Source organism: Petromyzon marinus, chromosome 1 (genome assembly GCF_048934315.1).
Source record: "Petromyzon marinus isolate PM22_M1 ecotype Great Lakes invasive population chromosome 1, UKy_Petmar_22M1.pri1.0, whole genome shotgun sequence".
Lineage (NCBI taxonomy): Eukaryota > Metazoa > Chordata > Hyperoartia > Petromyzontiformes > Petromyzontidae > Petromyzon > Petromyzon marinus.
In genome coordinates, this window is record NC_133667.1 from 31,350,078 (window position 1) to 31,374,967 (window position 24,890).

At 48.6% G+C, this 24,890-nt stretch overlaps 1 protein-coding gene across 4 annotated transcripts in view; it reads right to left on the reverse strand.

Moving 5' to 3' along the window:
- Positions 1 to 2,403: 2,403 nt before the first annotated feature.
- The window catches only part of LOC116940019 (transducin-like enhancer protein 4), a 65,371-nt gene continuing 42,884 nt past the window's right edge, over positions 2,404 to 24,890 (reverse strand). For all 4 annotated transcript variants that reach the window (XM_032949260.2, XM_032949240.2, XM_032949249.2 and 1 more), the window contains exons 9-20: positions 14,945 to 15,064; positions 14,100 to 14,153; positions 13,224 to 13,382; positions 12,903 to 13,035; positions 11,878 to 12,062; positions 10,828 to 10,904; positions 10,172 to 10,421; positions 9,420 to 9,667; positions 8,877 to 9,024; positions 8,075 to 8,225; positions 7,578 to 7,654; positions 2,404 to 5,825 (exon numbers count right to left, since the gene is read on the reverse strand). In XM_032949260.2, the coding sequence (XP_032805151.1) occupies positions 5,718 to 5,825; positions 7,578 to 7,654; positions 8,075 to 8,225; positions 8,877 to 9,024; positions 9,420 to 9,667; positions 10,172 to 10,421; positions 10,828 to 10,904; positions 11,878 to 12,062; positions 12,903 to 13,035; positions 13,224 to 13,382; positions 14,100 to 14,153; positions 14,945 to 15,064 (1,710 nt within the window). In that variant the 3' untranslated portion in view covers positions 2,404 to 5,717. The remainder of the gene's footprint in view (positions 5,826 to 7,577; positions 7,655 to 8,074; positions 8,226 to 8,876; positions 9,025 to 9,419; positions 9,668 to 10,171; positions 10,422 to 10,827; positions 10,905 to 11,877; positions 12,063 to 12,902; positions 13,036 to 13,223; positions 13,383 to 14,099; positions 14,154 to 14,944; positions 15,065 to 24,890) is intronic.

The following is a 24,890-nucleotide window of genomic DNA, read 5'->3' on the forward strand; positions in this document are numbered from 1 at the left end:
GTCCGTGCCGAGAGAAGGGTGAGCGTGTGTGTAGCAATGGAGCGTGTCACGTGGGGCATGCGCCAGAGTTTGTTTGCAGAAGAATATTTGAACAGAAACTTATCTTAGATTGCATTCATTTGTATAGGAAACTAAGATGCATTGTCTCTGGAAATGTTTCTACAACGAGACGCAAGACACGGGACCTGGTCCCTCGACGCCCCCCGTGAAAGCCGACCCTGCTGCCCGTCTGTCAGTGGGCCAGGGCTAGGGTCGCGTTGGATGTGTAAGGGGAGTCAGAGTATTTTAAGTAATTACACGCTGCACGTGCCCGATGCTTGTCGAACGTGTGTCATGTGATAAGACAGCGCTGATTCATATTATAATAGAGACGTGTTGTGCTGGTGTGTGTGTGGGGCTGTGTTCGATTCCCGCTCACGGCCAACACCAGTGACAATTAAAATTATCATCATCACTTATAGTCTGTTAAGGCGATATGGCGCAGCTCGCAATCGTGCAGGCGGTGCAACTGCACCAGTGCCCACAAGACGGAGGCGCCGAGGAGCCAGGCAACGAAAGGCACACTGGGTGGGGGTCCATATCATTCCTTGCACTGGAGCCCGCGCCGACCAAACTCGGCAACTACGGAGAGAGGAGCATGGATGTGTCCCTGTTGAACTGCCCTTCACTCCTGAATTCTTTGTTTCTCTCCGCTTCCCCGGGGTGGTGGGCGAGGAGCGGTGAGACCCACGCTGCTCCCGAGATGATGAATCTGTGTCGATGAAGCTGCACTGATTCACTCTTCACGGAGGCTGCAGATGACTTGTCCGTAATGTATTATTTTCAACACCGCCACACGCGCCGCTTTGCTGTGTCCCAGACTTGTGCGGCAGGGTAAGCCGACTGACATTTGGACACTTCCCATTTATTAGACAAGCATATTTAATTATGGAAATGAACGCACTCTGAACTTGACTTCTCTCCAACTCAGACCTCATTTACCGAGACGTTTCACGACTTAAAACACAGACGGCGGTAATGTGGGGGGACTGCCCGGATAAAACAAAACAGATAATGTAAATCAGATATGTAAATGAGGCTCCGGCTATACAAAATAATTGTTTAGCTTCGTAAAATGTGCATGAAGATGTGGAACACGCTATCCGTTGTGACTGTCAACGCATCAGTTTGCTTTGCGACGTGTTTGCAGTCGTGTGGGCATCGAGGCTCATACGTTCTAGTCACGGCTAGGCTCTGTCATGGTCTCTAACACAGCCCACCTCTGGTTTGCCCCGCTCAGTGGGCTTGCAAAGACCCCCCCGAGCGGCTCGGCAATGGCTCGGCTCACGCTCAGCGCGTGGAATTATTGAGCATTGCTGGAACCGTGCTCAGAGACGGCGCGTGACTTTGAGCCGGCTCACTTGAGCCAGAGCCAAGCCTGAACAGAGCCGTGACTAAGAATACGGCCCTGAGACTCGGATCTCCGACGAGTGAGGAGCGGTTCATAATTATGCCTGGGTGTGCAATTAACGGTGCAAATGAGCACGGGTAATCTGCCCACCGCACGGATAGTCACGAGATCACTGTAGCATTGCACCTGTGCTCTAATGAGCTTTCGCCGACGTTCATCTTCGTTCATAATCCTGCGACAGCGACGGAAATTCCACATTCATATGGCATCGACACGGTTCCATGTGCCTTCACTCCTCACGAGCCGCCGTGGAACATTTCTCTAAGGTTAATAATGTACCTCCTTTTGTAATAGAAATAAAGGACTTACATGCTGCACGTGCCTGATACTTGTTAAACAAGTGTCATGTGATAAACAGTGCCGATTCAAATTACGAGTGACCTGTGTGTGTCAAGTGAGGTAGAGCGCACACTCAAATTAATCAGCAGTGTACACATCGCATGGGATGTGTTTAGCAATCATCAGGCTTGTGCAGCAGTTACATTTTTTTTTTATTGCAACAGAGATACAATGTTAAATTCTGATTTTTTTAACAAAGTCGTGAGCGAGGACTGAACTTGGAATACCCTGGCATGTGGCATCGCCCCCTACCCTCAGACGAATGCCTTGGGGTCACTCTTGCAAACAAGCCTATTCGGATATCGTGAGTTCTCACATGGTTAAACAAAAATAAAATTGAAACATTAACTACCCATTGGACAACAGTTGCATCGATCACCGATTAATCAAGTGATCTTCCCCAAGACGAACCCCAAAGGGACCACGGTCTGATCGATCCTGGTTGGGATTTGAACTCGCATTCCTTTTTGCGGAAGTGCTGCTGCTTCTATCAAACACTTTGCGCTTGGCCCTGGTTTCCGTGCCAGTTAATTATTTTGCCACGAATGACAACCGACAGCCCTTTCGGAGTTAAAACAAAAACCCATCTTGCTGGATACACAGTGAAAACAATGTTTACCATTATAACAGGTGTTGATTTATTGTTGTTATTTTTTTTTATTAACAGGGTTCCAACTTCCCATATTAGTGATAAAACATATTGTACAAAACAGAATGCCCTGTAAAATATTCAGACCTGAACAAATACATCCTCTCTGAAAGCTTGCGGTATTGATCGTAGTTGTTATTGTGTTGTCTTTTTTTAATTATAACAATATTGTTTTGAAACTAATTTATTTCGGCATTAGGGCATGCTTGCATGGCTTTCACATCGCGTCCATCATGTACACTACAGAGGATCCTATAGTGAATGCACGCACCCACCCACGCACGTGCACACACAAACTATTTCTCATCCAGGTCGTGAGTTTCACTATTCGGCGACCGACGTTTATATTTTACAAAGTGACGGCGAGCACACAAAACAGCGGAGGGGACCCCAAAAAAATCTGGAGACAAAAAAACAGAACGATACTTTTCTTGATGTACGTGACGTCTTTTTAACTTAACATTCCTGACAGATCATGGTCTCCGATGGTGCAGGAACTGTATTTTCATCTTGCTTTAAAGCAAAAACCTTATTATCCTGTGTGTGTGTGTGCAAGTGAGAAATAAATGTCTGCGCTTGGAGCGGTGATGCAGTGGTTCACACACTACACCATGAACCCGATGACCTTGATTCAATTCCCAGCCATGGATCATTTCAGTGGCGAGTCGCATCTGAACCGTTCCTGGGCCTCCCATAGGTTGAATCAACCATGAATGAGGACATGGTGTGTGCAAACATGGCAAAGGGGAGGCAAAGGCGGATGGGCATTGTGCTGGCCACATTACACCGCCATGTGCTGTGCCAAGCCTTAATAGGAGTTCGGTAACAGCACTTACCCATCAGTCTATGGCTATACGGGAATCTTTATAGTTGTCCTAACAGATGAAAACAAGTCCTTGTTAAGCCTTGTATATAGATGTGAGCAGTGGGCCTAATTGTGTGAGCATGAATGTATTTATTTATTTAACAACCACAAATGTGGTAGAAATAATTCACCATGGGAGCTAAGATATTTCTCAATATAATATGGATATATCTGGATATATCTGGTGCAGGCACTAATAATGCCCTGGTGTTGTGACATTTTATCACCCTCCCTAGCAGACACTTTTTGATAACGTCCGTATATCCGGCGAGGTACAGCCGCAGAAAAGAAACGTATGCCCCCCATCTGCCAGCAGAAATCTCACAAATGTTAAAATTATCAAAATGCGGTCCCATATCACCGAGAACCACTGGCCAAATAAAAGCTGCTGTGTTTTAAGTCTCTCAAACCATGCGTCTCAAGCCATTGAAAGAAAACCAAAATTTCAAACCGATCATTGCGGAGAATGTGTTTTTTGGGGAAGAAGAGAAAATTAGGATAAAATTAAATATATATAAACTAATCCCTTTCTGCAGCAAAAATGTTCATGGCCCAAGTACATGGCTGCTCTAACATCACTCAAATCTCTCATTGCATTCCATCGCACACCACCTGACCCCACTGGCACACAAGGCCGCCTCTCGTCCAAGCGGCCGATAATCTTAATCCGTAATCTCATTCAGCAGAGCCTCCTCCTTGAGGGCAGTTATCGCTCAGAAATATTGCAGCTCCGCCCGCCGTCACCCGCGGGGCCGATGGCTGCACACAAACGCAACAGGATCAGGGTCTGACGGTATCGTGGCAGTAGACGGTATCGTGACAGCTCCGTGGCCTCGGCCCCGTGGCCTCGGCCTGGTGACCTCAGCCTGGTGACCTCAGCCTTGTGACCACAGCCTGGTGACCTCAAGGAGCCTCGCTCACTCCCCCACGCGCTCGCAAGACGCCGGGCGAACGTGGCTCCCGTGCGTTATCTGCGCGCCACACCCTTCTAACGTCAACATCGTAGCCTTAGATGTTTAAACAAAAAAACCAGAGAGAAAAAAAGTGTCAGCTTTAGTAAGTTTTCATCTCTATTTTTTCTTGTCTTTTTTTTACAATTAATGTTATAGTGACCGCTATTACAAGACCAGAAGTCTACAATGCTAAGCTGAGAACAGTTATTTTGCACGTCTACAAGTTATTTTACAGCTTTGTGTAATGAAGCAAAATGTTAGTTTGCGAGAGTTACTTTTGATCAAAATGCTATGGTATGTTATTAATATCATCGTATTTAGGTCCACTCATTTTGTTCAGTACAAAAAAAATGAAATTCTCTTTTACGTAAAATTATTTTATGCCGTCTCCTATAAATTATGACAAGAAACCCCTGGCAGTGAACGCGAGTGAGAGCAGAATTCTTGGTTTGTTGCCAAAAGGCGTCAAGCGAAATTCAGCCAAACAAAGACTCCCGTGTCTTGGGGAAAAGACAGATTTGCGGTGCACAACCGGTAACCCCCCCCCCTGCCCACCACCGTCATGCACAGACGACATGAAAAGTGATCTGATTAACCGCAAAGCTCCCTGAGTTTAGGCATCAGCGACCGCCTCTCGAACGCAAATGAAATCCCGTGGAGTCGCACCCCTTGCGCCACACAGCTAACACCTTCGGTCCCAGGTCCATCTGCCGTCGCCCCCTCCTCCTCCTTCTGCTGCTGCCGCTGCCGATTATAATGTACGATTTGTTGGCCATTCCTCTTGATATCTCTTGCTGAAATTCTTTTTTCTTTATGCAGCTTAGAAACAAGTGCTCGGCTGAATCGGCTGAGCTGTGTTCTCTCAGCGTCGGCAGTGCCGTATACAGTAGATGTGCAGTCATCATCGTCGTCGCTGGCGTCATCATCATCAACTTCATCGTTGTCGGAGAAGTTCGCAGTGAACTGTGGGAGATCAGCCACATTCTCGCTTCCCAGGGTCAACGTGGAAAAAAATGCCCGTCCCAGCAGGATTTTGATTTCCATTGCTTGCCAATATTTAATTCCGTGCATGTGTTTTTTTTTGTAAATTCATTCTTATCAAATTAAATCTTTTTTTTCATTTTGATGATTTTCATTACGTTTCAGCTCAGCTGCTCAAGGCAGGATTGCTAGGCTCTACGTGTTTTTTGAAAGAAACAAATTTTCAGGGGACACAGACGTCTGAAACTCATTGGCGTTGCTATTTACAGCTCTCCGGCACAGCGCGTGCGCGGCCACGCGTCCCAAGCGAGATCGAGCTCGGGTCTCTGCTCTCGTGAACGAGTCCGCAACGCCGCAACGAGCCCGGCGCTCGGAGGCCGTCATGACCCACGCAGTCCATGAAAGGTCAAAGTTCATCGCCTCGCAACCACCCCAGGCCCCACAGCTCAAGTCCAGCTGGAGAAGAATGGCAGGCCCGCTTCAGTAGATCACCTCGTAGACAGTGGCCTTCTTGTCCCCGGAGCCAGTGACGATGTACTTGTCATCGCCCGATATGTCACAGCTCAGCACTGACGACGATTCTTTCGACTGTAACAAGACGACAGATAGCAGTGTCATTGCAATATTTCAATGGCTTTTGGTAGGTTACATTCATAATAATGCCCTTTATTCAGTAAAGACGCGCTCCTCAATGCAGGGGAGTCCTGCATTGAAATATTTGGACAATTCCATTTGGCATGTGGGAGGAAACCAGAGTACCCTGAGAAAAGCCATGCATACGAGATAAGGACCAAAGCACCACTCAAAGGGGTCAAGTATCCATTGCTGTACTATTCTTTGACCACCTCAAAGCCCAATCCTACAAAACCTGGTACTACCCATCCAGGGATTAATCAGACTCAATCCAACTTAGCTTTCGAGATCTGACAAGATCAGGTGCATTCATGGTGATTTGGTCAAAGGGAGCATTAAAATATTAACCAGTGTTAAAAAGTTTGCTAAGAGCTGTTACGTGGGACACAGCGAGGGTGGCAAATGTTCCATGCGCCAAAATATAAAGATCCCCTCTGTATAATCTTAACAGACTTTTGAGGAAAGTGCTCTGAGCGAGCATCTACAAAGGCTGGTACAGCACATCAGGGGGTGGGTGGCCAACCCCATGCCTGGCCACCTTTGTCTCTCCCCAGTGCTGACATTTTTACACACTGCACCAGGTACTCGTTTGAGGCTGAGCAGTGGCCATGAGTTGGAATCGAACTCGTGTGGCCGGGTTTGTAGTGCTACACTACCGCTCCATGGCCAGATTGTCATGCAGCCATGCAGCTGGTGAACATTTATCAAGGAAATAATCTTCCAGTGGCTACACGGCTCCCACTTGTGACCCAGAATTTTTTTTTGGTTGTGAGATTCCACCAACACGGCCATTAATAGACTCAATGTTAGCTGTGGTTCTTTTAAAAATATTTTAATCAGGAGGAAAAATCATATCCTGAATTCTGTATCATCTCTCTGTCTTGGCTTTGGACACAGAAGAGGAAAGTCTGTATTCAAGTCGATCGTTTTGAATACTTTGTCGACAAAGCACATTGCTCCTGTTCTGTATAGTAAAATAAAACAACGCTTTTGTGTGCTACGGACTGAGACTCGGGGTTCTGTGGCGATTGCTAGGAAAACAAAGTCACGTTGGTGATGAGAAGAGCTAACTGTCGTCACGTGGAATAGAAAAAAAGAACATTCTGATATTGGCTATGGAGGAGACAAACGGGCCACTGTGTGGCCTCTGAGAACTTGGCTCGACGTCCGGTGGCACGGCTGGACGGCCGGATCAAGGGGGGCAGGGGGCTGCCAAGCGTCGGGCACGCCCATGTTTACGAACGTCTGGCCGTCCCAGCACGATCGCCATTACTCGAGGAGCGCCACACCGTGCTGCGCTCCAGACGGCCGGGCCGATAAACCCGCGCGCGCTTTGACGTTTCTCCCGACGCGTCTTCGGGTCGAACCGCGTGTCATTCGGTACGACGTCCGACGTTTCTTTCCACGCCACGTGCAAAATGTAGCGCGCGTCGTGCCCGGCGATGCATGGTGCGTAACCCCAGAGCTATGCAGCGCAACCGCCAAAACCCATACGGGGTTTAATTTCGGCCCAGGGTCTGTATAGGTCAGCAAACCGGAAAATATTTCCACACTCGGATTTAGTACACCTCTTGCTATGGCTGTGGCTACTAGTCACATGCCATCAGTCAGTCTCACCGGCGACCTGGAAAATATTCGGTGAGAAATTAAGCCCTCCCCCGAACCCACCCCGTCTCTCATCCTTTGTTGCAAAACCACCATTCTCACCTGAAAGATGCTGGCCCCGTACGGTGTCCTCCAGGCATTGAGTAGGTTGTCCTTGCCCGTGCTCACGAACCACTTGCCTGCACAGCACAGAGTGCGACACCATGTCAACGATCAACGCATTCCGCCGACTTTACAAAAAGCAATTCTAAAGAAATTAGTTTTCAAAAGTTTTATATGTGCATAGCTCCAGTGGCTTCCTAATGTCAGAAGGAAGAGCATTCCAGACGGCCGCAAAAAAGCATCTGAAAGCGCACAATGCAGTGGCCGTCTTTGTTCGATGGCAAGTCAAAATCCGCAGCTGCGAGGATGACTGGAGTTTGCCTGATGGTTTATGGTGCTTGACGACATCAGCAAAGTATTGTGTTTCATTTGTGGCAAGCACTTTGTGCGAAATGAGCGCGAGCTTATCATGTTTTCGTTCAGCAACCAGAAGTCAATGCAGCTCGGTGAGCGATATGGGGGGGGGTCGGGGGACATTTGTCTTTGTTTTGCCATACCGCAGTGGGCGAACTTGAGTGAGAGCACGCAGCTCTCATGCAGGTGCAGCTGATACTTGTCCGGTTTCATGCAGTGCAGCACCTCCACGTTGCTGCTCTCCATGCCCACGGCGAGCCACTCGCCCGTCGGGCAGTAGCCCAGCGAGAAGATCTGATGGCACGTGGACCAGGGGAGAAGTTTTATGATGATTGTAACTACACTGGCGAAGGTGATGGTTGTGATTACAATGATGGAGACGACGGTGACAGTGATGATAATGGCGGTGATGGTGATGATGGTGGTGGTGTTGGTAACGATGACCATGCCATCGACTGTGCCAGTGACGATCGTAGTTAAGAAAATAGCCAACGATGCCGGTGACCCAAGTTCATCAGAGTGAAAGAGTCAGTGTTCTACAGAGCTCACTCGAGCAATGGGCTTCACTTATTGTCCAGTCGGTGGCATAAATCCCATGTTCCTATGAGCAGCCTTTGCACAGGACGATCTTTGTTCATATTGCTCCAAAGGGTGCAGTTGCAGCATTTAGTAATCCCAGAGCAGCAGCGGGATACAATGATGCTGATGATGACGATGACGATGAGCTTCATAGCTCATCAGATTCCTCCAGTGTACATACATATTCTGATTCTGACAAATGCTGATGTTGTTGATGACACTGGAGCCAAATCCAACTTTGCAGAAGCCTGAAGCTACGCTCTCACAGCTGAGAACTCTAATACATCCAACTGACCAACTCTGTATCCCGGCCCTGACGATGGCCATGGCAGTGGCAAATGGTGGCGATGGCGTAAAGGCGCTCACCTGCGAGGTGAAGTCGTGCTGCTGCAGCTGCCGTCCCTCGCGCAGGTCCCAGGAACGCACCGTGTTGTCTAGGCCGCCTGTCCACAGCTTCATGCCGTCGTGCGAGATGTCGATGCAGCTGGCACCGTCCGTGTGGCCCTGGAACTGCCTGCGATGGGGCCGCACGCGCGCGCACATGGGAACAGAGGCCGGTTAATGAAGCTCCGTTTCCCTGTCCAGCACGAACATTTTCTTCTGAAAACTACAGCCCTTTACAAATACACAAAGGACAACGTACTATATATCCGTCCATCTATGTAATTGTCCATCGTAGGGCAATACTAATATTTTTCACGAAAACTACGAAACCTCTAAAAGAAACACTACAAAACTTTCCCAGATGAGACTCTCTCCGAGCCTTGTCCGAGGCCCCATCTGAAGCCCTTTGTGAGGGCCCCACCAGATTTTGAGATTCGAGGCTCAAGGTAACTTGCACCAGCTCTGCACCTGTAGAAAGATCGCGGATTGGTTACATGCGGCCCAGACCCAGAGCGCGAGCCTCACCTGACGAGCGTCTGGTTGTGCAGGTCCCACACGGCGATGTTGCCGTCGCTGCAGCAGGAGAAGCACACCTTGGAGTCAGGACTGATGGCGAGCGCGTAGCACGCGGGCGCCGACGACGTCAGCTCCGCCTTGATGCGCGGGGTCGGCGCCGCCAAATCCCAGATGGACAGTGTGCTCGCCTCGCCGCCCACGATCAGCGTGCGCCCGTCCGGCAGCAGCTTGCACGAGCGGATGTAGTTGTCCCGGTTCTGCAAGGGTGGGTGCGCGATAGGGCAGCGTTCGATGCGAAGCCAATAAACGTCCCGGCTTGACAGGGAAAAATCCCGGTCATGTCACGAAGGTTCTCCTAGTGTCCCGAAGCATTTGTGAAGAGTCGGGATTTTTTTTATCAGCTCAGAATCTTCGGGACTCGTCCTCGACTCGAGATATGGGTGAAGAGCCGTGCTACCTGCGTAGTGGGCAGGGATGACAGAGGACTAGGTGGGGCCTACGAGCGGTAGTGGAGGCCAACGTCAGAAAGAGTGGAGGCTCCTAGCTGCGTGGGCAGTACTAGTGGTTACTAAAAAGTAGGCAGGGCTGACGGAGAGAAGAAACTTCCAGCTGACCATATATATTCTGGTTGAGCCTCTTTGACAATCGGCCATTTAAAATAAAATCCTCATTGTTCAGCGAGCCCACATGGTGGGGGCGGTGGTGGACGATGATGGAAGTGGTGATGTGACGTTGGGAGATGGGGTAAGCGCGGCACTGACCAGGCAGTCAAGCTGCGAGACGGGGCTCTTGCCGGCCGGGTCACGGATGTCCCACACCTTGACGCAGCCCTTGCCCCCCGTGTAGACGTGGCGCGTTGGGTTGCTGATGGTGACGGCGCACACCACCTCGCCGTGGCCCAGCGTGCTGATCTGCCGCGCGTGACGCGGGATCCCCGGGCCGATGAGCGCGTCGGGCGGGAACGGCACGGGCTGCATCTGCCCGTCAGCGCTCACGTGGAACGAGTACGCCCTGAGGGGCGCGTGCGGAGAGACAGCGAAAGGCGAAATGGAGGATTAGAGACGCCTGAATGCAAGGCGCTGGCTGGCAGAGAATATGGAAGGCAGAGCAAAAAAAAAAAACAAACAAAAAAAACCCCACGGAGAGAACGCGATGTTGCAGCGCACAGAGATAAAGAGGCCACACATTAATTTGAAATATACTTTAATGAGAAAAAAAACATCACAAGACACAGCGTATCCATTGCACGACGGTCCCGAGACAAGCGTTGGCCGAAGAGCAAAGCGACACCGACAAAACGCGCGTTCCACCAAATACGCCGGTGTGCACGCACGCAGCCCGCGGTCCCATCGGGGACGCACGGCGCCCATGCGATCGACAAAGGCGCCGCCGCCGCAAGTCCCGTGCCGGTGCTTACGGTTTTCCGCCGGGGATAGAGGCCAGGCCCGAGGGGATCCCGGGACCCCGCATGTGGGAGTGGGGATCGAAGCCGACCTGGGGAGGGGGGACACAAACGACGGCGCCGGGCGTGAGCATTCTACGTGGAACAATGCTCAAGCTCTCTTACATTTATATATTTATTTATAGATATTTATAAAAATAAAAAAGTCTATTACAGGTCAGCCTTTAATGACCGATCAGACTCGTTGCTTGGACAGTATGACTTAAGTGCCTTTGAACTATACTGCACATGCCATATGGTAATGCACTTTACTTGAAATCTTACGTTTTATTTTTAGACTTTAATTGTTAACTGTGAGTGATTGTTTCATATTCGTTTAAGGTTTTTTTTGTTTCTTGATATTTCGACCCTGTTGTTTTGAACGGTTATCACATGTGGCACTGCATTGCTTTTGTGTTCCAGATGTCCTTTACAAAGAGACTTTGAGTCTCAAGGGGATTTTAGCTGCTTTTAAATGAATAATGGATATTTATTGATTTGTTCATCACAGGTTCATCGACAGTGGTAAAGAGCCCATCTCATAGTCGAGTGAGTCCATGCGCACACTCACGTACACTCACGTACGTACAGATTCACGCATGTGGGCTCAGCTCGACAAAGACCCCCCCCCACCATACCCCCCTGTATAGCCTTGAACAGACTTTTGGGGCAAGTACTCTTAGTGAGCACCTATGAAGGCCGGCACTGCACACCAGAAGGGTGGGTGTGGCCACCCACACGCCTGGCCACCTTTGTCTACTTAGTGATGTTTTTACACACCTCACCAGGTACTCATTTATGGCTGAGTCGATGTAGGGGAGGCACAGGATCGTAAACCCACACATACTCGCACGCACGTGCAAGCACGCATGCACACCCACGTACGTGCGACAAACGTACACCCACATGCATATACGTGTACAAACACATAAAGACAAAGATCCGCCATACAGCCTTGACATACTATTGGGGCACGTGCTGTCAGCATGTACAAACACACAGACGTTCACACGCGCGAAGGCTCACCATGGGGTTACGTCCGTAAGCGGCGGCGGCAGCAGCTGCCACGGCGCTCATCTGCGGCGATGCCAAGTGCAGGCTGGCGTAGGCCCCCGCGGGGCTTCCCAGCTCGCTGCCATTCATGCCCGCGTGCGGGATCATGCCAAAGGGGCCCGGGTAGGGACCGGCGAACGGGGACCTCAGGGCAGGGCCTGCCCACGTACAACCACCACCACCACCACCACCCAAAAAAAATATAGAAAATATGTAAGATTCGTCAATACAATACGGAAACAAATATTTATCTTAGTTTGGTAGCAAAGATCGAACTAGAAGTCTCAGGCGTTTAGGTGTCGAGTGTGGATGCTCTCTTCTTAGTTATCAGTGGCAAATGCAGTTAATTGACATAAGAGTGGTAGAAGAAGTGTGAGCTTTTGATATCGTTGTGACGTTTACCCTGGAACTATAATAAAAATTTTGTTATTTGTATGAGAAGACCTCCTGGTGAAATGCTATTAATATTACTGCCGTCCTGTAGGTAAGCAATGTCTGGGATTTATTGACTTCAATAAATTAAGGAATTATCAGATGAGCAATCAAACAAATGAACAAACAAATTCACCCATGAATGAATGAAATGAGTGAATAAATCTTGACTTAAAGCTTTCGCGACTGCAGGAATTCATATTCTTTCGGTCTTTTGGTAAAGTCACGTAGATAGGCTTGTTATTTTCTTTAAACCGATCTACGTGTCTTTACCGAAAGACCCAAAGAAAATGAGTGAATAAACAAATAAACGAATGAATGGACGTGAATCTCGTCAAGGAGCATAAACCATCACGCAAACTCGGGTCATCCTCGCAGTGGCTCTTGGCTAACCGTCGAACAAAGACGGTCACTGCATTGAGCGCTTTCAGATGCGCTTTGGCGGCCCTCTGGAACAATCTTCCTTCCAATGTTAGGAAGCGGCTGGAGAAGTTCGACATACATACGTAGGAATAAACGAAAGTGGGATTGCACGAGCGGACGATTTTGTGTGCAGCGCATCTCACCGAGGGAGTCCATGCCCGGGGGTTTGCCCAGGACGGGGCGCAGGCCGGGCGTTCCGCTGGTGCCGGGCGTAGGCGCGTCACTGCGCGGCGTCGGCGTGTTCGACTTGGACATGGGCGTGTTTGATTTATCGTTCTGTGACGCCGAGAGACAGAAAAAACGCACGCACGCACTCACTCAACAGCCAGCTCTTCAACAAAATCACGTCATTGTTCGCAGTGCGGCTGTATTGGTGCGGCAGGTGGCCGGGGGGGGAGGGGGTGGCGGGGGGAGAGGGTGGCGGGGTTTGGGGGGGGTGGCGGTAGTGGATGTGCGGCACCTACGTGGCCCATGTCTTTGGTCTTGGAGGAGGAGGGAGTGCTGCGAGAGGAGCCCACGGACGCCGGGCTGTTAGGGGCCACGTCGCGCTTGGGCAGCCTCTGCTTGTCGAGGCCGTTCTCGCGAGGCGAGTGCGACGGGCTGCCCCTCGGGGACGATGGGTCCTGCGGGAACGAGGGCGACAGGAGGGACGCGACGTTGGCGGGGGAGTACGACACGACGGGCCATTGATGTGACTGCATTATTTTTTTTTTTAAAGGCCACGAGGTGAGGGATGGGTAGGGAAGGTACATCGGCAGTTTGGTGGGGAAGGAGGGTGGGTGGGTAGGTAGGCATATATATTTGTAGGTATGCAGGTGTTTGGATTTGTGGTAGGTAAGACTGTTGAATTGTTATTATGACTGGAAGGGTAGGTAGGTAGATAGTTTAAATGTGTGTACTGTGCCACAAAATCAACAGAAGAACAAGAATGCGATAAGATGTAGTGCTAAATATATAATCATCGGCCATGAGCAATCCACTGCTGGATGAAGGCCTTCCCAAACCGCTATAATCTTCGCTGGAAAATTTGGAAAAAGTCCGTATATATATGTAAAAACATTTTTTTTTAATCAAGACAACATAAAATAGTAGCAATGCATGGTGCTCGAGTGAGGGCTTGGATGAACACAGTTGCCCTCTCTCCATCACCTTTGTATAATTTCAATATTGCAACATTCTTTAAGACAAAATTATAAACCGATGCCTCCTCGTTTTATGAACAGGTCGTCTACAGTCTTCGCGAAGGTGCCGAGTAAAGGTCTCCCAGTGAGGAAATTTAAGAAAAGTATGTGAACACCGACACGGTAGCAGCTCAAAATCTGTGCGGCTGTGAAACCGACCTCGTTGGAAACGTCCACCACCAGGTTGTCATCGCTCTTGTCACCATCGCTGTCCTGCGAGTTAAAAATAAAGTGCGGCGTTTGGAACACGTGCAGCATCCTGCTAAGCATATTAAATGTGAGAGGGGTTAAGCAACTGGTTACTTAACTTTTGACGTTTAAACATTTTTGTATACATTTTTTTTTATCAATGTGGTATTAAGAAAATGCTTAAGGCTAAAGTTATTTCTTTTGTTTAAACAACATGCTTGAAAAGAGAGTGTGCATGGCAACTGATGGTCGGTTTACAAACACCCTACAATAGGCCTCACAGAAGGATGTAAGACTGAATACAGAGGTGGGCCCTGTAGAGATCCTAGCTCCAGTGCCTCCAATAGGCATGCGAACGCTTTGCCCTCCTCATGAACTGTCACGATACAGGGTCACAATTTGACTAAATCATTACCTTTTATGAACACTCTCGAGATACAATTACACACTGCATACCAGATGAGAAAAATATTGATTCTCACACTTACAATTTGATGCGTCATCTTGAGCACGGGAATGTATTGTAAGTGTTGAATCAATGCACCCTTACATGCCTACCTTCAAACCTGTTGCCAAAATCTCTATCCCCACTTTCAACTCCGTAAGAATCCATGAAACGGGCAACGTTTATGTAAAAAAAGTCAGCTTGCTATCTCAGCGGTCCCCGACTGCAAGCGTTTGATTCAATAATCGATGTCCGTTAGCTATATATATTTGATAAACTGGCTCAGCGGCGAGCCTGCTGACCGCTAACCTACCCGGCTGGCTTAATCAAATAACAAATGTCAAAGGGGACTAAGCAAATGGCCACATACGTATCGGCTGAGAGAGTCCTTGTCGTCAGCCTTCCTCTTCTTGGAGTCGCTCAGGTACTCAGAGGAGCTGCGGTGTTTCTCTGTGGCGCGCAGGCTGTCTGACGGCGAGATGGAGTTCGTCTGCAGGCACCGCAACACAGAAGGGGGGTGCACAAACACAAAGTGTCCATCAGATAAATCATCCATCGTCGGCCATTTCACCGGCACGTCCGTCCAGGCGCTCTTGACTTAAACGTTGTTATTTTACTTAAAATCCAGGGGTCACTGCTTCGATTCGATCTCCCTAACTCGGCAGGTTAAACAATGGTGCCAGTTTTTTTTATATCCTCCGCCTCTTTCCACCCAGCAGTACAACAGGGTACACAGCAGTTAGTGTATTGGCAGAATGTGTTCGGTGGAGTTGAAGTGTGGGTATCACCCACCTCTTCCAATATGTCTAGCCAGAATGGATAAGTAGGCCAAACACACTCTTAGAGGGGTTCTCTAGAGGGTACTAGAGAGACTCCTTGCCTGCTCACACAGCAGTGTGACCAAGTAATTGCAGGGGTGCACTTTTACTTAATGTATAACATTTTCTGTAAATTGTAACTTAAAAATTAATGTTGGTCAAAATTACATTTATGGCAACAGCCCTCTCCCGTTACACAGAGGAAGTAGTATGGATTTTTGACAGTGAGGCCGAGAGAACACTTTCAGCGAGGCCGATCAGCCGTGTCCTCAGCCTCACCTTAACCCCAAACCTGTGCAGGATGTCCCAGAGCTGCCTCATTACACGTGGGCACATATGGGGTGCCTAAACCCGAAGGACTGGCAAGAACAAGTTTGGAGGCCTCACGGTGAAGTTGCCAACACTAAAAAAAAAAATAACCACAAAGCAAATGGCATGGAGCAGTACAATTAACAGACATCCAGTCTTTTGAGTCTCTAAATGTGCCTTGACATGGACTAGGTTCTTGTGTAAAAAAAAACAACGTAAAAAAGACATAATGAGACTCGAGGCAAGGATGGCAGCACATTGACCAGCAATCACAACGATGGATAAATGCGCTCCTTTTGTTCTGTAGATCTTTTTGGGGGGTTAGGCGATGCAGCTTTCGCAAGCCACTGAATTAAGCTACGCGAAATGCCATGTGACTAACCAATGAAGCATTAAAACCTCAAGGGATATGGTAATAAAAGATGACGGTTCTATTTTCCATCTGCCAATTAAAGAGCGAAATTGTGCGCGGGGTGGCCCTTTGTTACTTGTCTGCGGGCAACATTTAAAAGATTTGCAAATTATCAATATTTTTAGTTGAAGAATACATTTTGTCTGAATGTTTTTTTTCCTTAAACAAACTCTCGGATATTTCAATTCTTACGTTCTACGCATAATGGACATAAGTATCTTGGCAAGACATGCCTGGCTGGAGGAGTTGGCTTCTGTTTTTGAATATCTGCCAGAAGCATTGCGAGTTCGGGGCCAATGCGCATGCGTGTGTCAGAGTGTATGCGAGTGGATGTCTGTGTTTGTGTGTTTTAATGTGGTCTAATGGTTTTAATCATCACTGGTGGTGGCCGTGGGCAGGAGTCAAACTCGGGTTGCAGGGTTCATAGCACAGTGCACTAACCGTTACAACTACCGCTCCCCGATTATCTGAAGCTGTCATGAGCCTCCCCTAAGTTGACTCAGCCTCAAATGAGTACCTGGTGCGGTGTGTAAAGCATCACCACTAGACAGACAAAGACGGCCGGGCGTGGTGCTGGCCACCCACCCCCTCGTGTGCCGAGCGCCGGCCTTCATAGCTGCTCACTAAGAGCACTTGCCCCAACAGTTTGTTAAAATTATACGGGGGATCTTAGTATCATGGTTTTGAAGGCAACATCCACTCTCCCTACTTTGAGCTACTGAATGCATTTTTTCATCCTCTTGCCTGTATTTTCAGCTCCGCAATTTGACGATTTAACTTTCATCCTTACATCACGATCCATCGGGTGAAAATCGCAGTCGGCCGCAGCCCCGCTCTTTCTCCTTGCATGGTTCTGATTATCTTTCAACTGCTTCTCCAATCAGATAACAAAACACCGACCTCCTGACCCCGGCTCTCACACCCCCAGCTCTGCCTTAGTCTGGGTTGGGAAAATCCAGAACTCCCCCCCCCACACCCACCCACCCAACACTCTTGTCACTGAAGACCTCCCATGGCCCTGCAGATAAGGTTACACTCAACGGGTGGTCTTGCTCATTTGGTTAAGGCTATTTATTTTTTTAAAGTCCCACAGCATGTAAATATATGTGGAATGAAACAGGAAAAAAAAACACATTTAAAAATATCGCTTAGGAAAATAAACGCCACACTGGACTGCTTGTTTGTGCATTTTGCCGAAGCCACGACATGGCAAGTTGCCCCTCGAATTACAAACCGGAGCTTCATACCCCCATACCGGGCACCAGGCGCATTCAACAGCGTGGAAAGAACAAACACCAGCGTGTTCGGGGTTTCATGGCCTACTGCAGTTGGCTGGCCTCTGGGTATTTCAAGCGTGATTATTAGTTTATCGTGCATGTTTGTCTATTTTTAAATAACTTGTTTTCTCAACTCCCGCAAACCGTTCCGCCCACAATCACCTGCAACCACAACCGCCGACCGAGGGGCTCGCTCGCTCGCTCACTCGCTCGCGGGCAATTTTCCGAGGTTAAACGGCTTTGCGTTTTTAACTTCCTTTGCGCAAATTGTGTAAAAATAAAACTTACACAACATCGTAATGTGTAATGGCAAGAAGAACCGTCATGTACCCCCCCCCAACACCACTGTGGATGCCGATGCACGCGGTGTGACCGTCAGCACAAGGCTCAAAAATCTCTCAAGGCCTCTCGCTTAGTCAAGACCGTAAAAGGCCTCGTTTTTTTAACAGCCATTTCAAAGTGACCACAAAACGCCACTTTAACTGTGGGCCTTTCCGTAATTTTTATTTTATTTTATTTCCTCGCGAAACTCTTGACATTTTTGCTGAATAACCGTGAACCAGTAATGAAATTGGCACAGCAGCAGTGCTCAACAATCGCACAAAGTTATCGGCCAAACTGGTATGCTGCCGTGGTCTGGTAATTTAAAACCAAGTGTTTTCACAACTGAATTTGACAGGAATTCTTTTGGCAGGTAACAAAACATGGTTTGCGGTTTCTGGTTTCGGAATGGAATGGAATGTGGAAATGGCATGATGGCATGCCAAGCACAACTCCAGACGTACCACACAGATCCCCCCTCACACATACACCCCCGACCATTGTTTCAGCCAAATGCTGTTCGTAAAAACAAACCCAACCCAATCCAGAATGCCCGCACACACAAACACAGACTTGCGCATAAACGCACACTCACCCATATGTATTGACAAACGTAACCACTATTCTCACGCAACATGCCATGTATGCCCAATAAGAAACAGACAATCAGGCCAATTTTCTCTACTACAGACACACAACACAGGTTATAAGGGACTGGTTGTCCTTTTCGGAGAAGATTCTTATGATTCCTTAAATATTAGACACGTAACGATTCATCTCCCAGCGAGTCGATTAATTGCCATGATTCACAATCATAATTCGAAATAAGAATAAACAAATTGTTCATCTTGTTTTCACCATATAGCTTATATAGTACTGTTTGTCATGTTTGCTGTCCCATTGCTACAGTTGTGTTTGCCTGTGGGCTAAATGTAACACTAGCACATCATTCACACAATTTGAAGCACTGTCATGGGCACGACAATCGCTTTTAATTGATTAACCGAGACCATGAAAATATAGCCAAGTCTAGGCTCAGGCAATCTAATAAATCTTAAGCCAAAAAAAAGTCTCGATTTGTGCCGTCATCGTTGCAGGACTTGCGACAATGATACCAGGACACTGAAACAATCATTACCTATATACAATTATTTAAAAAACCTGAAGTTGCATATTAGGGTTGGTGACTGATAGTGTGCCACGAGTAATGAGGATCTGGGCAGGTGGGTCCCACCCACATCGCAGACGGCCGAATTGTTCTGCCTGTTGTTCACGGACACCTTTATTTCAATAGCTGCACATCAATGAATAAGATCAACGGGCTCACAGCGACATTAAAGCGTTACTCTAAAGAGCAATGTGTGGGGAGGTGGCAGAGTGGGTGCGAAAACCTCTGGGCTTCGTCCGTTGGTCAGCGACAGTGATGATTCACCTACATGCACAATGCCCCGAGAAATCTGGCATCGGACGGCAAACCCCAGGGAACAGCGCGGGCTCCAACCGATTTCAAACGGCAGCATCTGTGCACTAACACGCACCGCTTCCTGAACCGACTCGAGGAGGATCACTGAAGTGAAAGAGCCAATGAGCGTGGAGGAACACTTACATGTGCACGCACGTACTTTCAAACACCAGGGGTGGAGCGATTGGGCCGCTCGCCCGCTCGCCCGCTCTAGCCACCAACCCATTCAATTAATTGTCGCAATTTGGGGTAACGATTCGAACAATCGATTCTTGTTTTAACGCTGCGGTGAAGGACAACGATTAAAGCAGCTGCAGGGTTCACGTGATCAATTACACACAGCGTGTACAAATCAGAAAAATCTGATTCTTACAAACGTGAATAGGTGTATGTGTCGTGAGCTTAACTATTGCTAACAATTGATTAATGAATGCATCGTTGCACCCCTGATTTTATATACATACACTCTATTCTGAATTCTATAAGCAATAAAACAAATACCAAGACCATTCATCAAGGTGGTTACACTGCTGGGGCTACAGGGCTATCAGTAAACACATGTTGGCATGGCACATGAAAGGCAGTGCCCAGCCAACCCTAACAGTGCGGCAACATGCGGCTCCTCATTTTCGATGCCTATCGCACCACCTGACCATTTTAGGCTTAGCAGCCCTAAAATATGCTCAGGCCAGTTTCTGCTGCTAATTTCCACTCGTGCTGATGCTAGTATTTTGTAGAACGGTACATGAATCGCTGAAGCCATCGCTACCCACGTGCGTGTCAAAATGGTACATACCAACGCACACTAAAGCAAACACAGGTCTGTACACCAGGGGCGTAGCTATCGGGTGTGCAGGCGGTGCAACTGCCCCGGGACCTATGGCTTGGAGGGGCCCGGGCGCCCTGCTACGAAGACGCGGGGAAAGCAGACAAGGGGGACTCCATTTCATTCCTTGTGCTAGGGCCCATGCCAACCACACTACGACATTGCCCTACACAACCCTTGTAGGGAAGAATGAGTGCAACCACTTTTAGTCATCGGGTGCTTGGGGGAAAGGGAAGGTAGGTGCAGAGTGGGAAGCCTTCGGGTCATGGTGACCCCTCTATTCCTGGCCAGACAAAACATTCCACTCACACGTGTGTGTGGGAATTCAGACGGGGCAGTTAGACAGACACACACATACACGGGCGCTGTGACGTCACCCACCCACGTGGGACGGCCAACCCGTGCTATTGGGGACATGGGGGCCAGGTTTCTATGTGGAACGTACATATGTACATTATCAAAACTCAACTCTGCTACATCAAATACGCGTTCATAATCTCAAACAAAGATTGTTCGGATTCCCGCATATTTGTAAAGTTTCGTCTCGGTTTCACGTCTGGACCCAGTCCGCTGGTGCTTCAGTATTTGGTTTGGCTCCACTTAGCCATTGCCTATTTCCACAGAAACATTTCCATAAAAACAGCAGTTTTAATAATGGGCCCTAACGCGACATAATTCCAACTACAAGCACCTTGACGTGCTCCAGCCCCTGCCGCAGAGGGAAAGAGCACGCGGTGTGAGGATGAGTGGCCGGGGGGGGGGGATGAGTAGCCGGCCGAAGTGAGTTGTGGCAGAGTGTGGTTAGCGGAAGGGGTGATGGGTTGCAGTGGGGGGTGTTGAAGAGGGAGGGGGGCAGCCGGCGGTAGGTTAGACGTTTGAGGAGTGAGGTAAGCTTCTGCATGTTGGCACACCATCCACACCAAAGCTTTACACGGCACCCCTTAAACAAAGAAATAAACACTGCCCCTGGGGAGTGTTGACAAGTGAACTCCTTAATTAGGATTTGAGGAGGAGGGGCCAAAGGAAGCTCGTAAAGCAGCTCCAATTGTTTATGGAGGAGAGGTAGGTGGTGGGGAGAAGTGTTTTGGGGGAAGGGTGGTGGATGGCGTAAAGGGTGGGGGGGGGGCGAGGTTGCGGAGGATGTGGGGGTGCTGGGGAGGAAAGCTGCAAGAAGAGCGAGTGCAAAATGGGCAAAATATTTAAGTGCCGAGTGCCATGACCCATATAACAATGCTGAAAGGCTCTGAAAGCACCATCCCCCCAATGCTGTTGCCACCAAAAATCCCCTGAATTCCAAAGATATTTTCTCTGAAACCAGCAGCACGGCATTACAAACAGCACGCGATGCAAGCATCGTATCGTGTACGGGAATCCACATGTTTCGATTCGAATATGTTGTACAATACGAGGGAATAACATCAACCTTGCAAGCCAATAGAGGTGGCTAGCAACGATTCATGGCCATGTAAAAAAAAAAATCCTGCATCAAATCGTGACCCCCCCCCCCCCCCATTTTTGACTCGGAATCGTTACACTGCATCGACTCGACACGGGCAGTTGGCGAATCGTTTCAGCGCCAATAAAAGAGAACGAGATGCAAAACATTATCGGTGGCTCATGGGGTTATAGAACGATGCAGAAGTTATCAGGAAAACATGTGAAGCCACGCTTGAACGAAAACACTTCTGCTTTACATACGAATGTTTAAAACTTGCACGTAAAATCAGAAGACAATTTCTGGCGTCCACTCCTCTACTTCCCCTCTGCCACAGCGCCAGACCCCCCGTGTCTCGACTTCTGCTCTCTCGAAAAATTACGCTTTTTTAAAGGGAATTAAAAAATCTGAACTCAATTTCAAGGCAAACTAGCTCCACAGTGGAGGAGGAAACTGGTTGTAAATCCACAAATAGCAAACCAAACCGCAAAACTTGCCGCAGCTTACATAAATAGGTCACGTTAACTCCATTTAACAGAAACATTTTTTTGGCCATGTCGGTTACTAACTGGGCTTGAGAGAATGTGAGCGACAGAGGGCAAACGGGCATGTAAATCACACGCAACACGTACCATGCGCTATGTTGGTCGGCATGGTGGCAGGGGTGGTGGGTTTAGTGTGTGGCGGGGGGGGGCGATGCGTGACATGAGGATTGAGGAGTGTGTGGTGTGGGACAACAGGGAGAGAGCAGGTTGTGGAGGTGAAGGGGAAGGCAGTTGGTTTATGTCCCCCAAGAGTGCGGCCACTAACCACCCCGCCGTGCTGTACTCTCTATCCCATAACTCCCCTCCATAACCCCCCCCCCCCACCAACTCCACCAACCCAACCATCACCCCTCCCTCCCTCCCTTTCCACCCCCCCCACCCCCCGCCCGGTCCAGTCTATGGCCGGGGCAAATAACCCGAGTTAGCAGCCGGGCGGAACCGATCGTCGAGCCACGGCTGCGCTATCTCCAGGCATCTGACACCTCTGCACATTTTTTTTTCCACTGCGGCCCAGCTGGCGAGCCCGCAGCAGCGCAGTTATCGCGACGCCCGCCCACGCTCAGCCTCGGCAGGAAAACCACAAAAGCCGACGCTGGTGCACGCCGTCCGGTGGTGGGCGACTGTGCTCGCGGAGCCGTGACGGCTCTCACCCGCTCGCCCGCCCGCCCGCCCGCCCTGCTCGAGTCACACGCTTGCAGCACGAATGGCCCTCGTGGTGGCATTAACGGGACGATAGCGATTGGGGGTCTTTTAGAACTGCTTTTCGTGTTTAATTTGTTATCCTTCACCCCCCGCCCCCCGCACCTCCGATTAGCACGGTTGGCTACGTACGGTGCAAAAGAACTTCAAGGTACATACATACCAAACATGTAGCGAAGGGCCCAGCAGCCTTTTAAAGGCTATACGGGGGATCTTTGTCTTTGTGTCTATATAGGTCAGGGGGTCGGCAAACCTGCGGCTCCGGGGTCGCATGCGGCTCTTTTAAGGACTGCGTCGTATTCAAAACGCGCATTGCGGTTCTTGAATTTGAACAAAAAATGGCCTGTCATTTTGGTTGCTGACCCCTGGTATAGGTGGGAGAATGGCAGAGCAAGGTGGTGAGGCTGCGGTAAAAGTGATTGGGAATGTGCTCTCTGTATTAAATGAGCAAGACAATTGGAAATGAAGGGCGATTAAACGAAATTGTTATCATGGATAAATGTCAATTCATTGCCGTCTGTCAATCCACCGCTTGGGTGAAGGATTCCCCACAATGTGTTGGTCGTGGGGGTTATTTGGTCGTACTTGACTGCGACGATCAGTAAGGATTGGTGAACGGCGGAGAGCAGGAATGATTCAGATATCTGATGTGTGTTTGTCTGTTCTCTGATCCATACGTTCTTCTCTCTGTCTCTCAGTCTAGTTTTGCTGCATTTTCTTTGCCAGTGTCCATGCTTGCAATCCATGTCACAGAAGGTAATAAGCACCGATTGAAATCTTTCCTCTGAGGCACACTGCTTTGTTGCTTGTCATGACCAACATTTTAATATTTCCAAAATCACTCCAACCCGCTGTCATGGTTTAATTGTTGTAACCCTGGCCTGTGTTCAACAATTGGAATAGGTTTGATTTAAAGCTTTCGTGACTGCAGGGATTCATAGTCTTGGTTCTTTCGGTAAAGTCACCTAGAAGGGAAACAAAACGATACAATTCTCACGACGTTTCGACTGCAACACAAGCAATCATCATCAGGTGTGGGAGATTGTGAAAACCTGATGATCGCTTTTGTTGCAGTCGAAACTTCGTGAGAATTTTATTGTTTGATATTTGTATTATTTTATTGTTCCCTTCTACGTGACTTTACCGAAAGAACCAAGAATATATAATTGGAATAGGCATACGTGCCAATGTGTATCTTTAGCACGGTCACTCACCGGTGGCCCACTGTTTTTCAGCTGTTTCTCTCCACAATTATTTCCTTTTGTCTCTCCACCTTTGTTAGGTTCCGCAATCATTTGCTGCAGTCAATTTCCTTTGGCTGTTATAATGACCACGTCGTATGAAAACGTGAGACAGTTATTTCTGAAATCACATTTCAGAAAATATCTGACTTCGGATACATTCTTTGCAGGGTCTCAGTGTAGCTATTTCATCGCTTCCATTTCTTTTCATAATCTATATCTTATATTATTCAGGCCTTGGTGTGTGACACCTTGGATGACCGAATCAGCTTCCAATGAATCAAATGCCTTTTCATACCCTACAAAAGCCGGGCATGGCAGCATTTCTTTACCATAGACCACGGTACGTACGATCAATCAGATTCTCAACAACAACAAAAAACACACCCAACACAAATGTGGACTATAGGCCAATCTCCATTTCGTGCTTTACGTGTTCAGCAGGAAGAGCGAGGGTTTTAAGGTGCACAATGGTGCCTGGGAAGTTTTACACGATCGTCACCCCGTGAACTTGTGACCCCACTTGCACGGTGCTCCCACGCCAAATACGAAGCCCCGGACGAAGCGGCGTGCGTCCTTTTGATTGGCGACTTGTCATCGGGCAACTGAGGTCATCAAGCAACCCGTGCTACCATACCACAATGTCTTCTCTGGCCCCAAAAAATAATCATTTCGTTAGCATTCATTCCTCGAAGCGCTGAGCAGCTGTGTTAGGGCTTGGATTGTAGGTGATTGTTACCTGTAATGCACAGGGAATGATCAGATTGCTGGCCCATTAACCGTGCTTTGGGCTCTGATGAATAAAAGATTTCCAAACCACCGTTGCCTCGTCTCATGCTCGCTGACAAGCCACTACACGTCAACCCCTCAGTCATGGCAAAAATAAAATGGTAGTGATTTCTTTCCCCCCAAATCACCGGCAGGCATTACGTCAATATCTGTATGCTTAATGACACCATCAGAGGCATGCG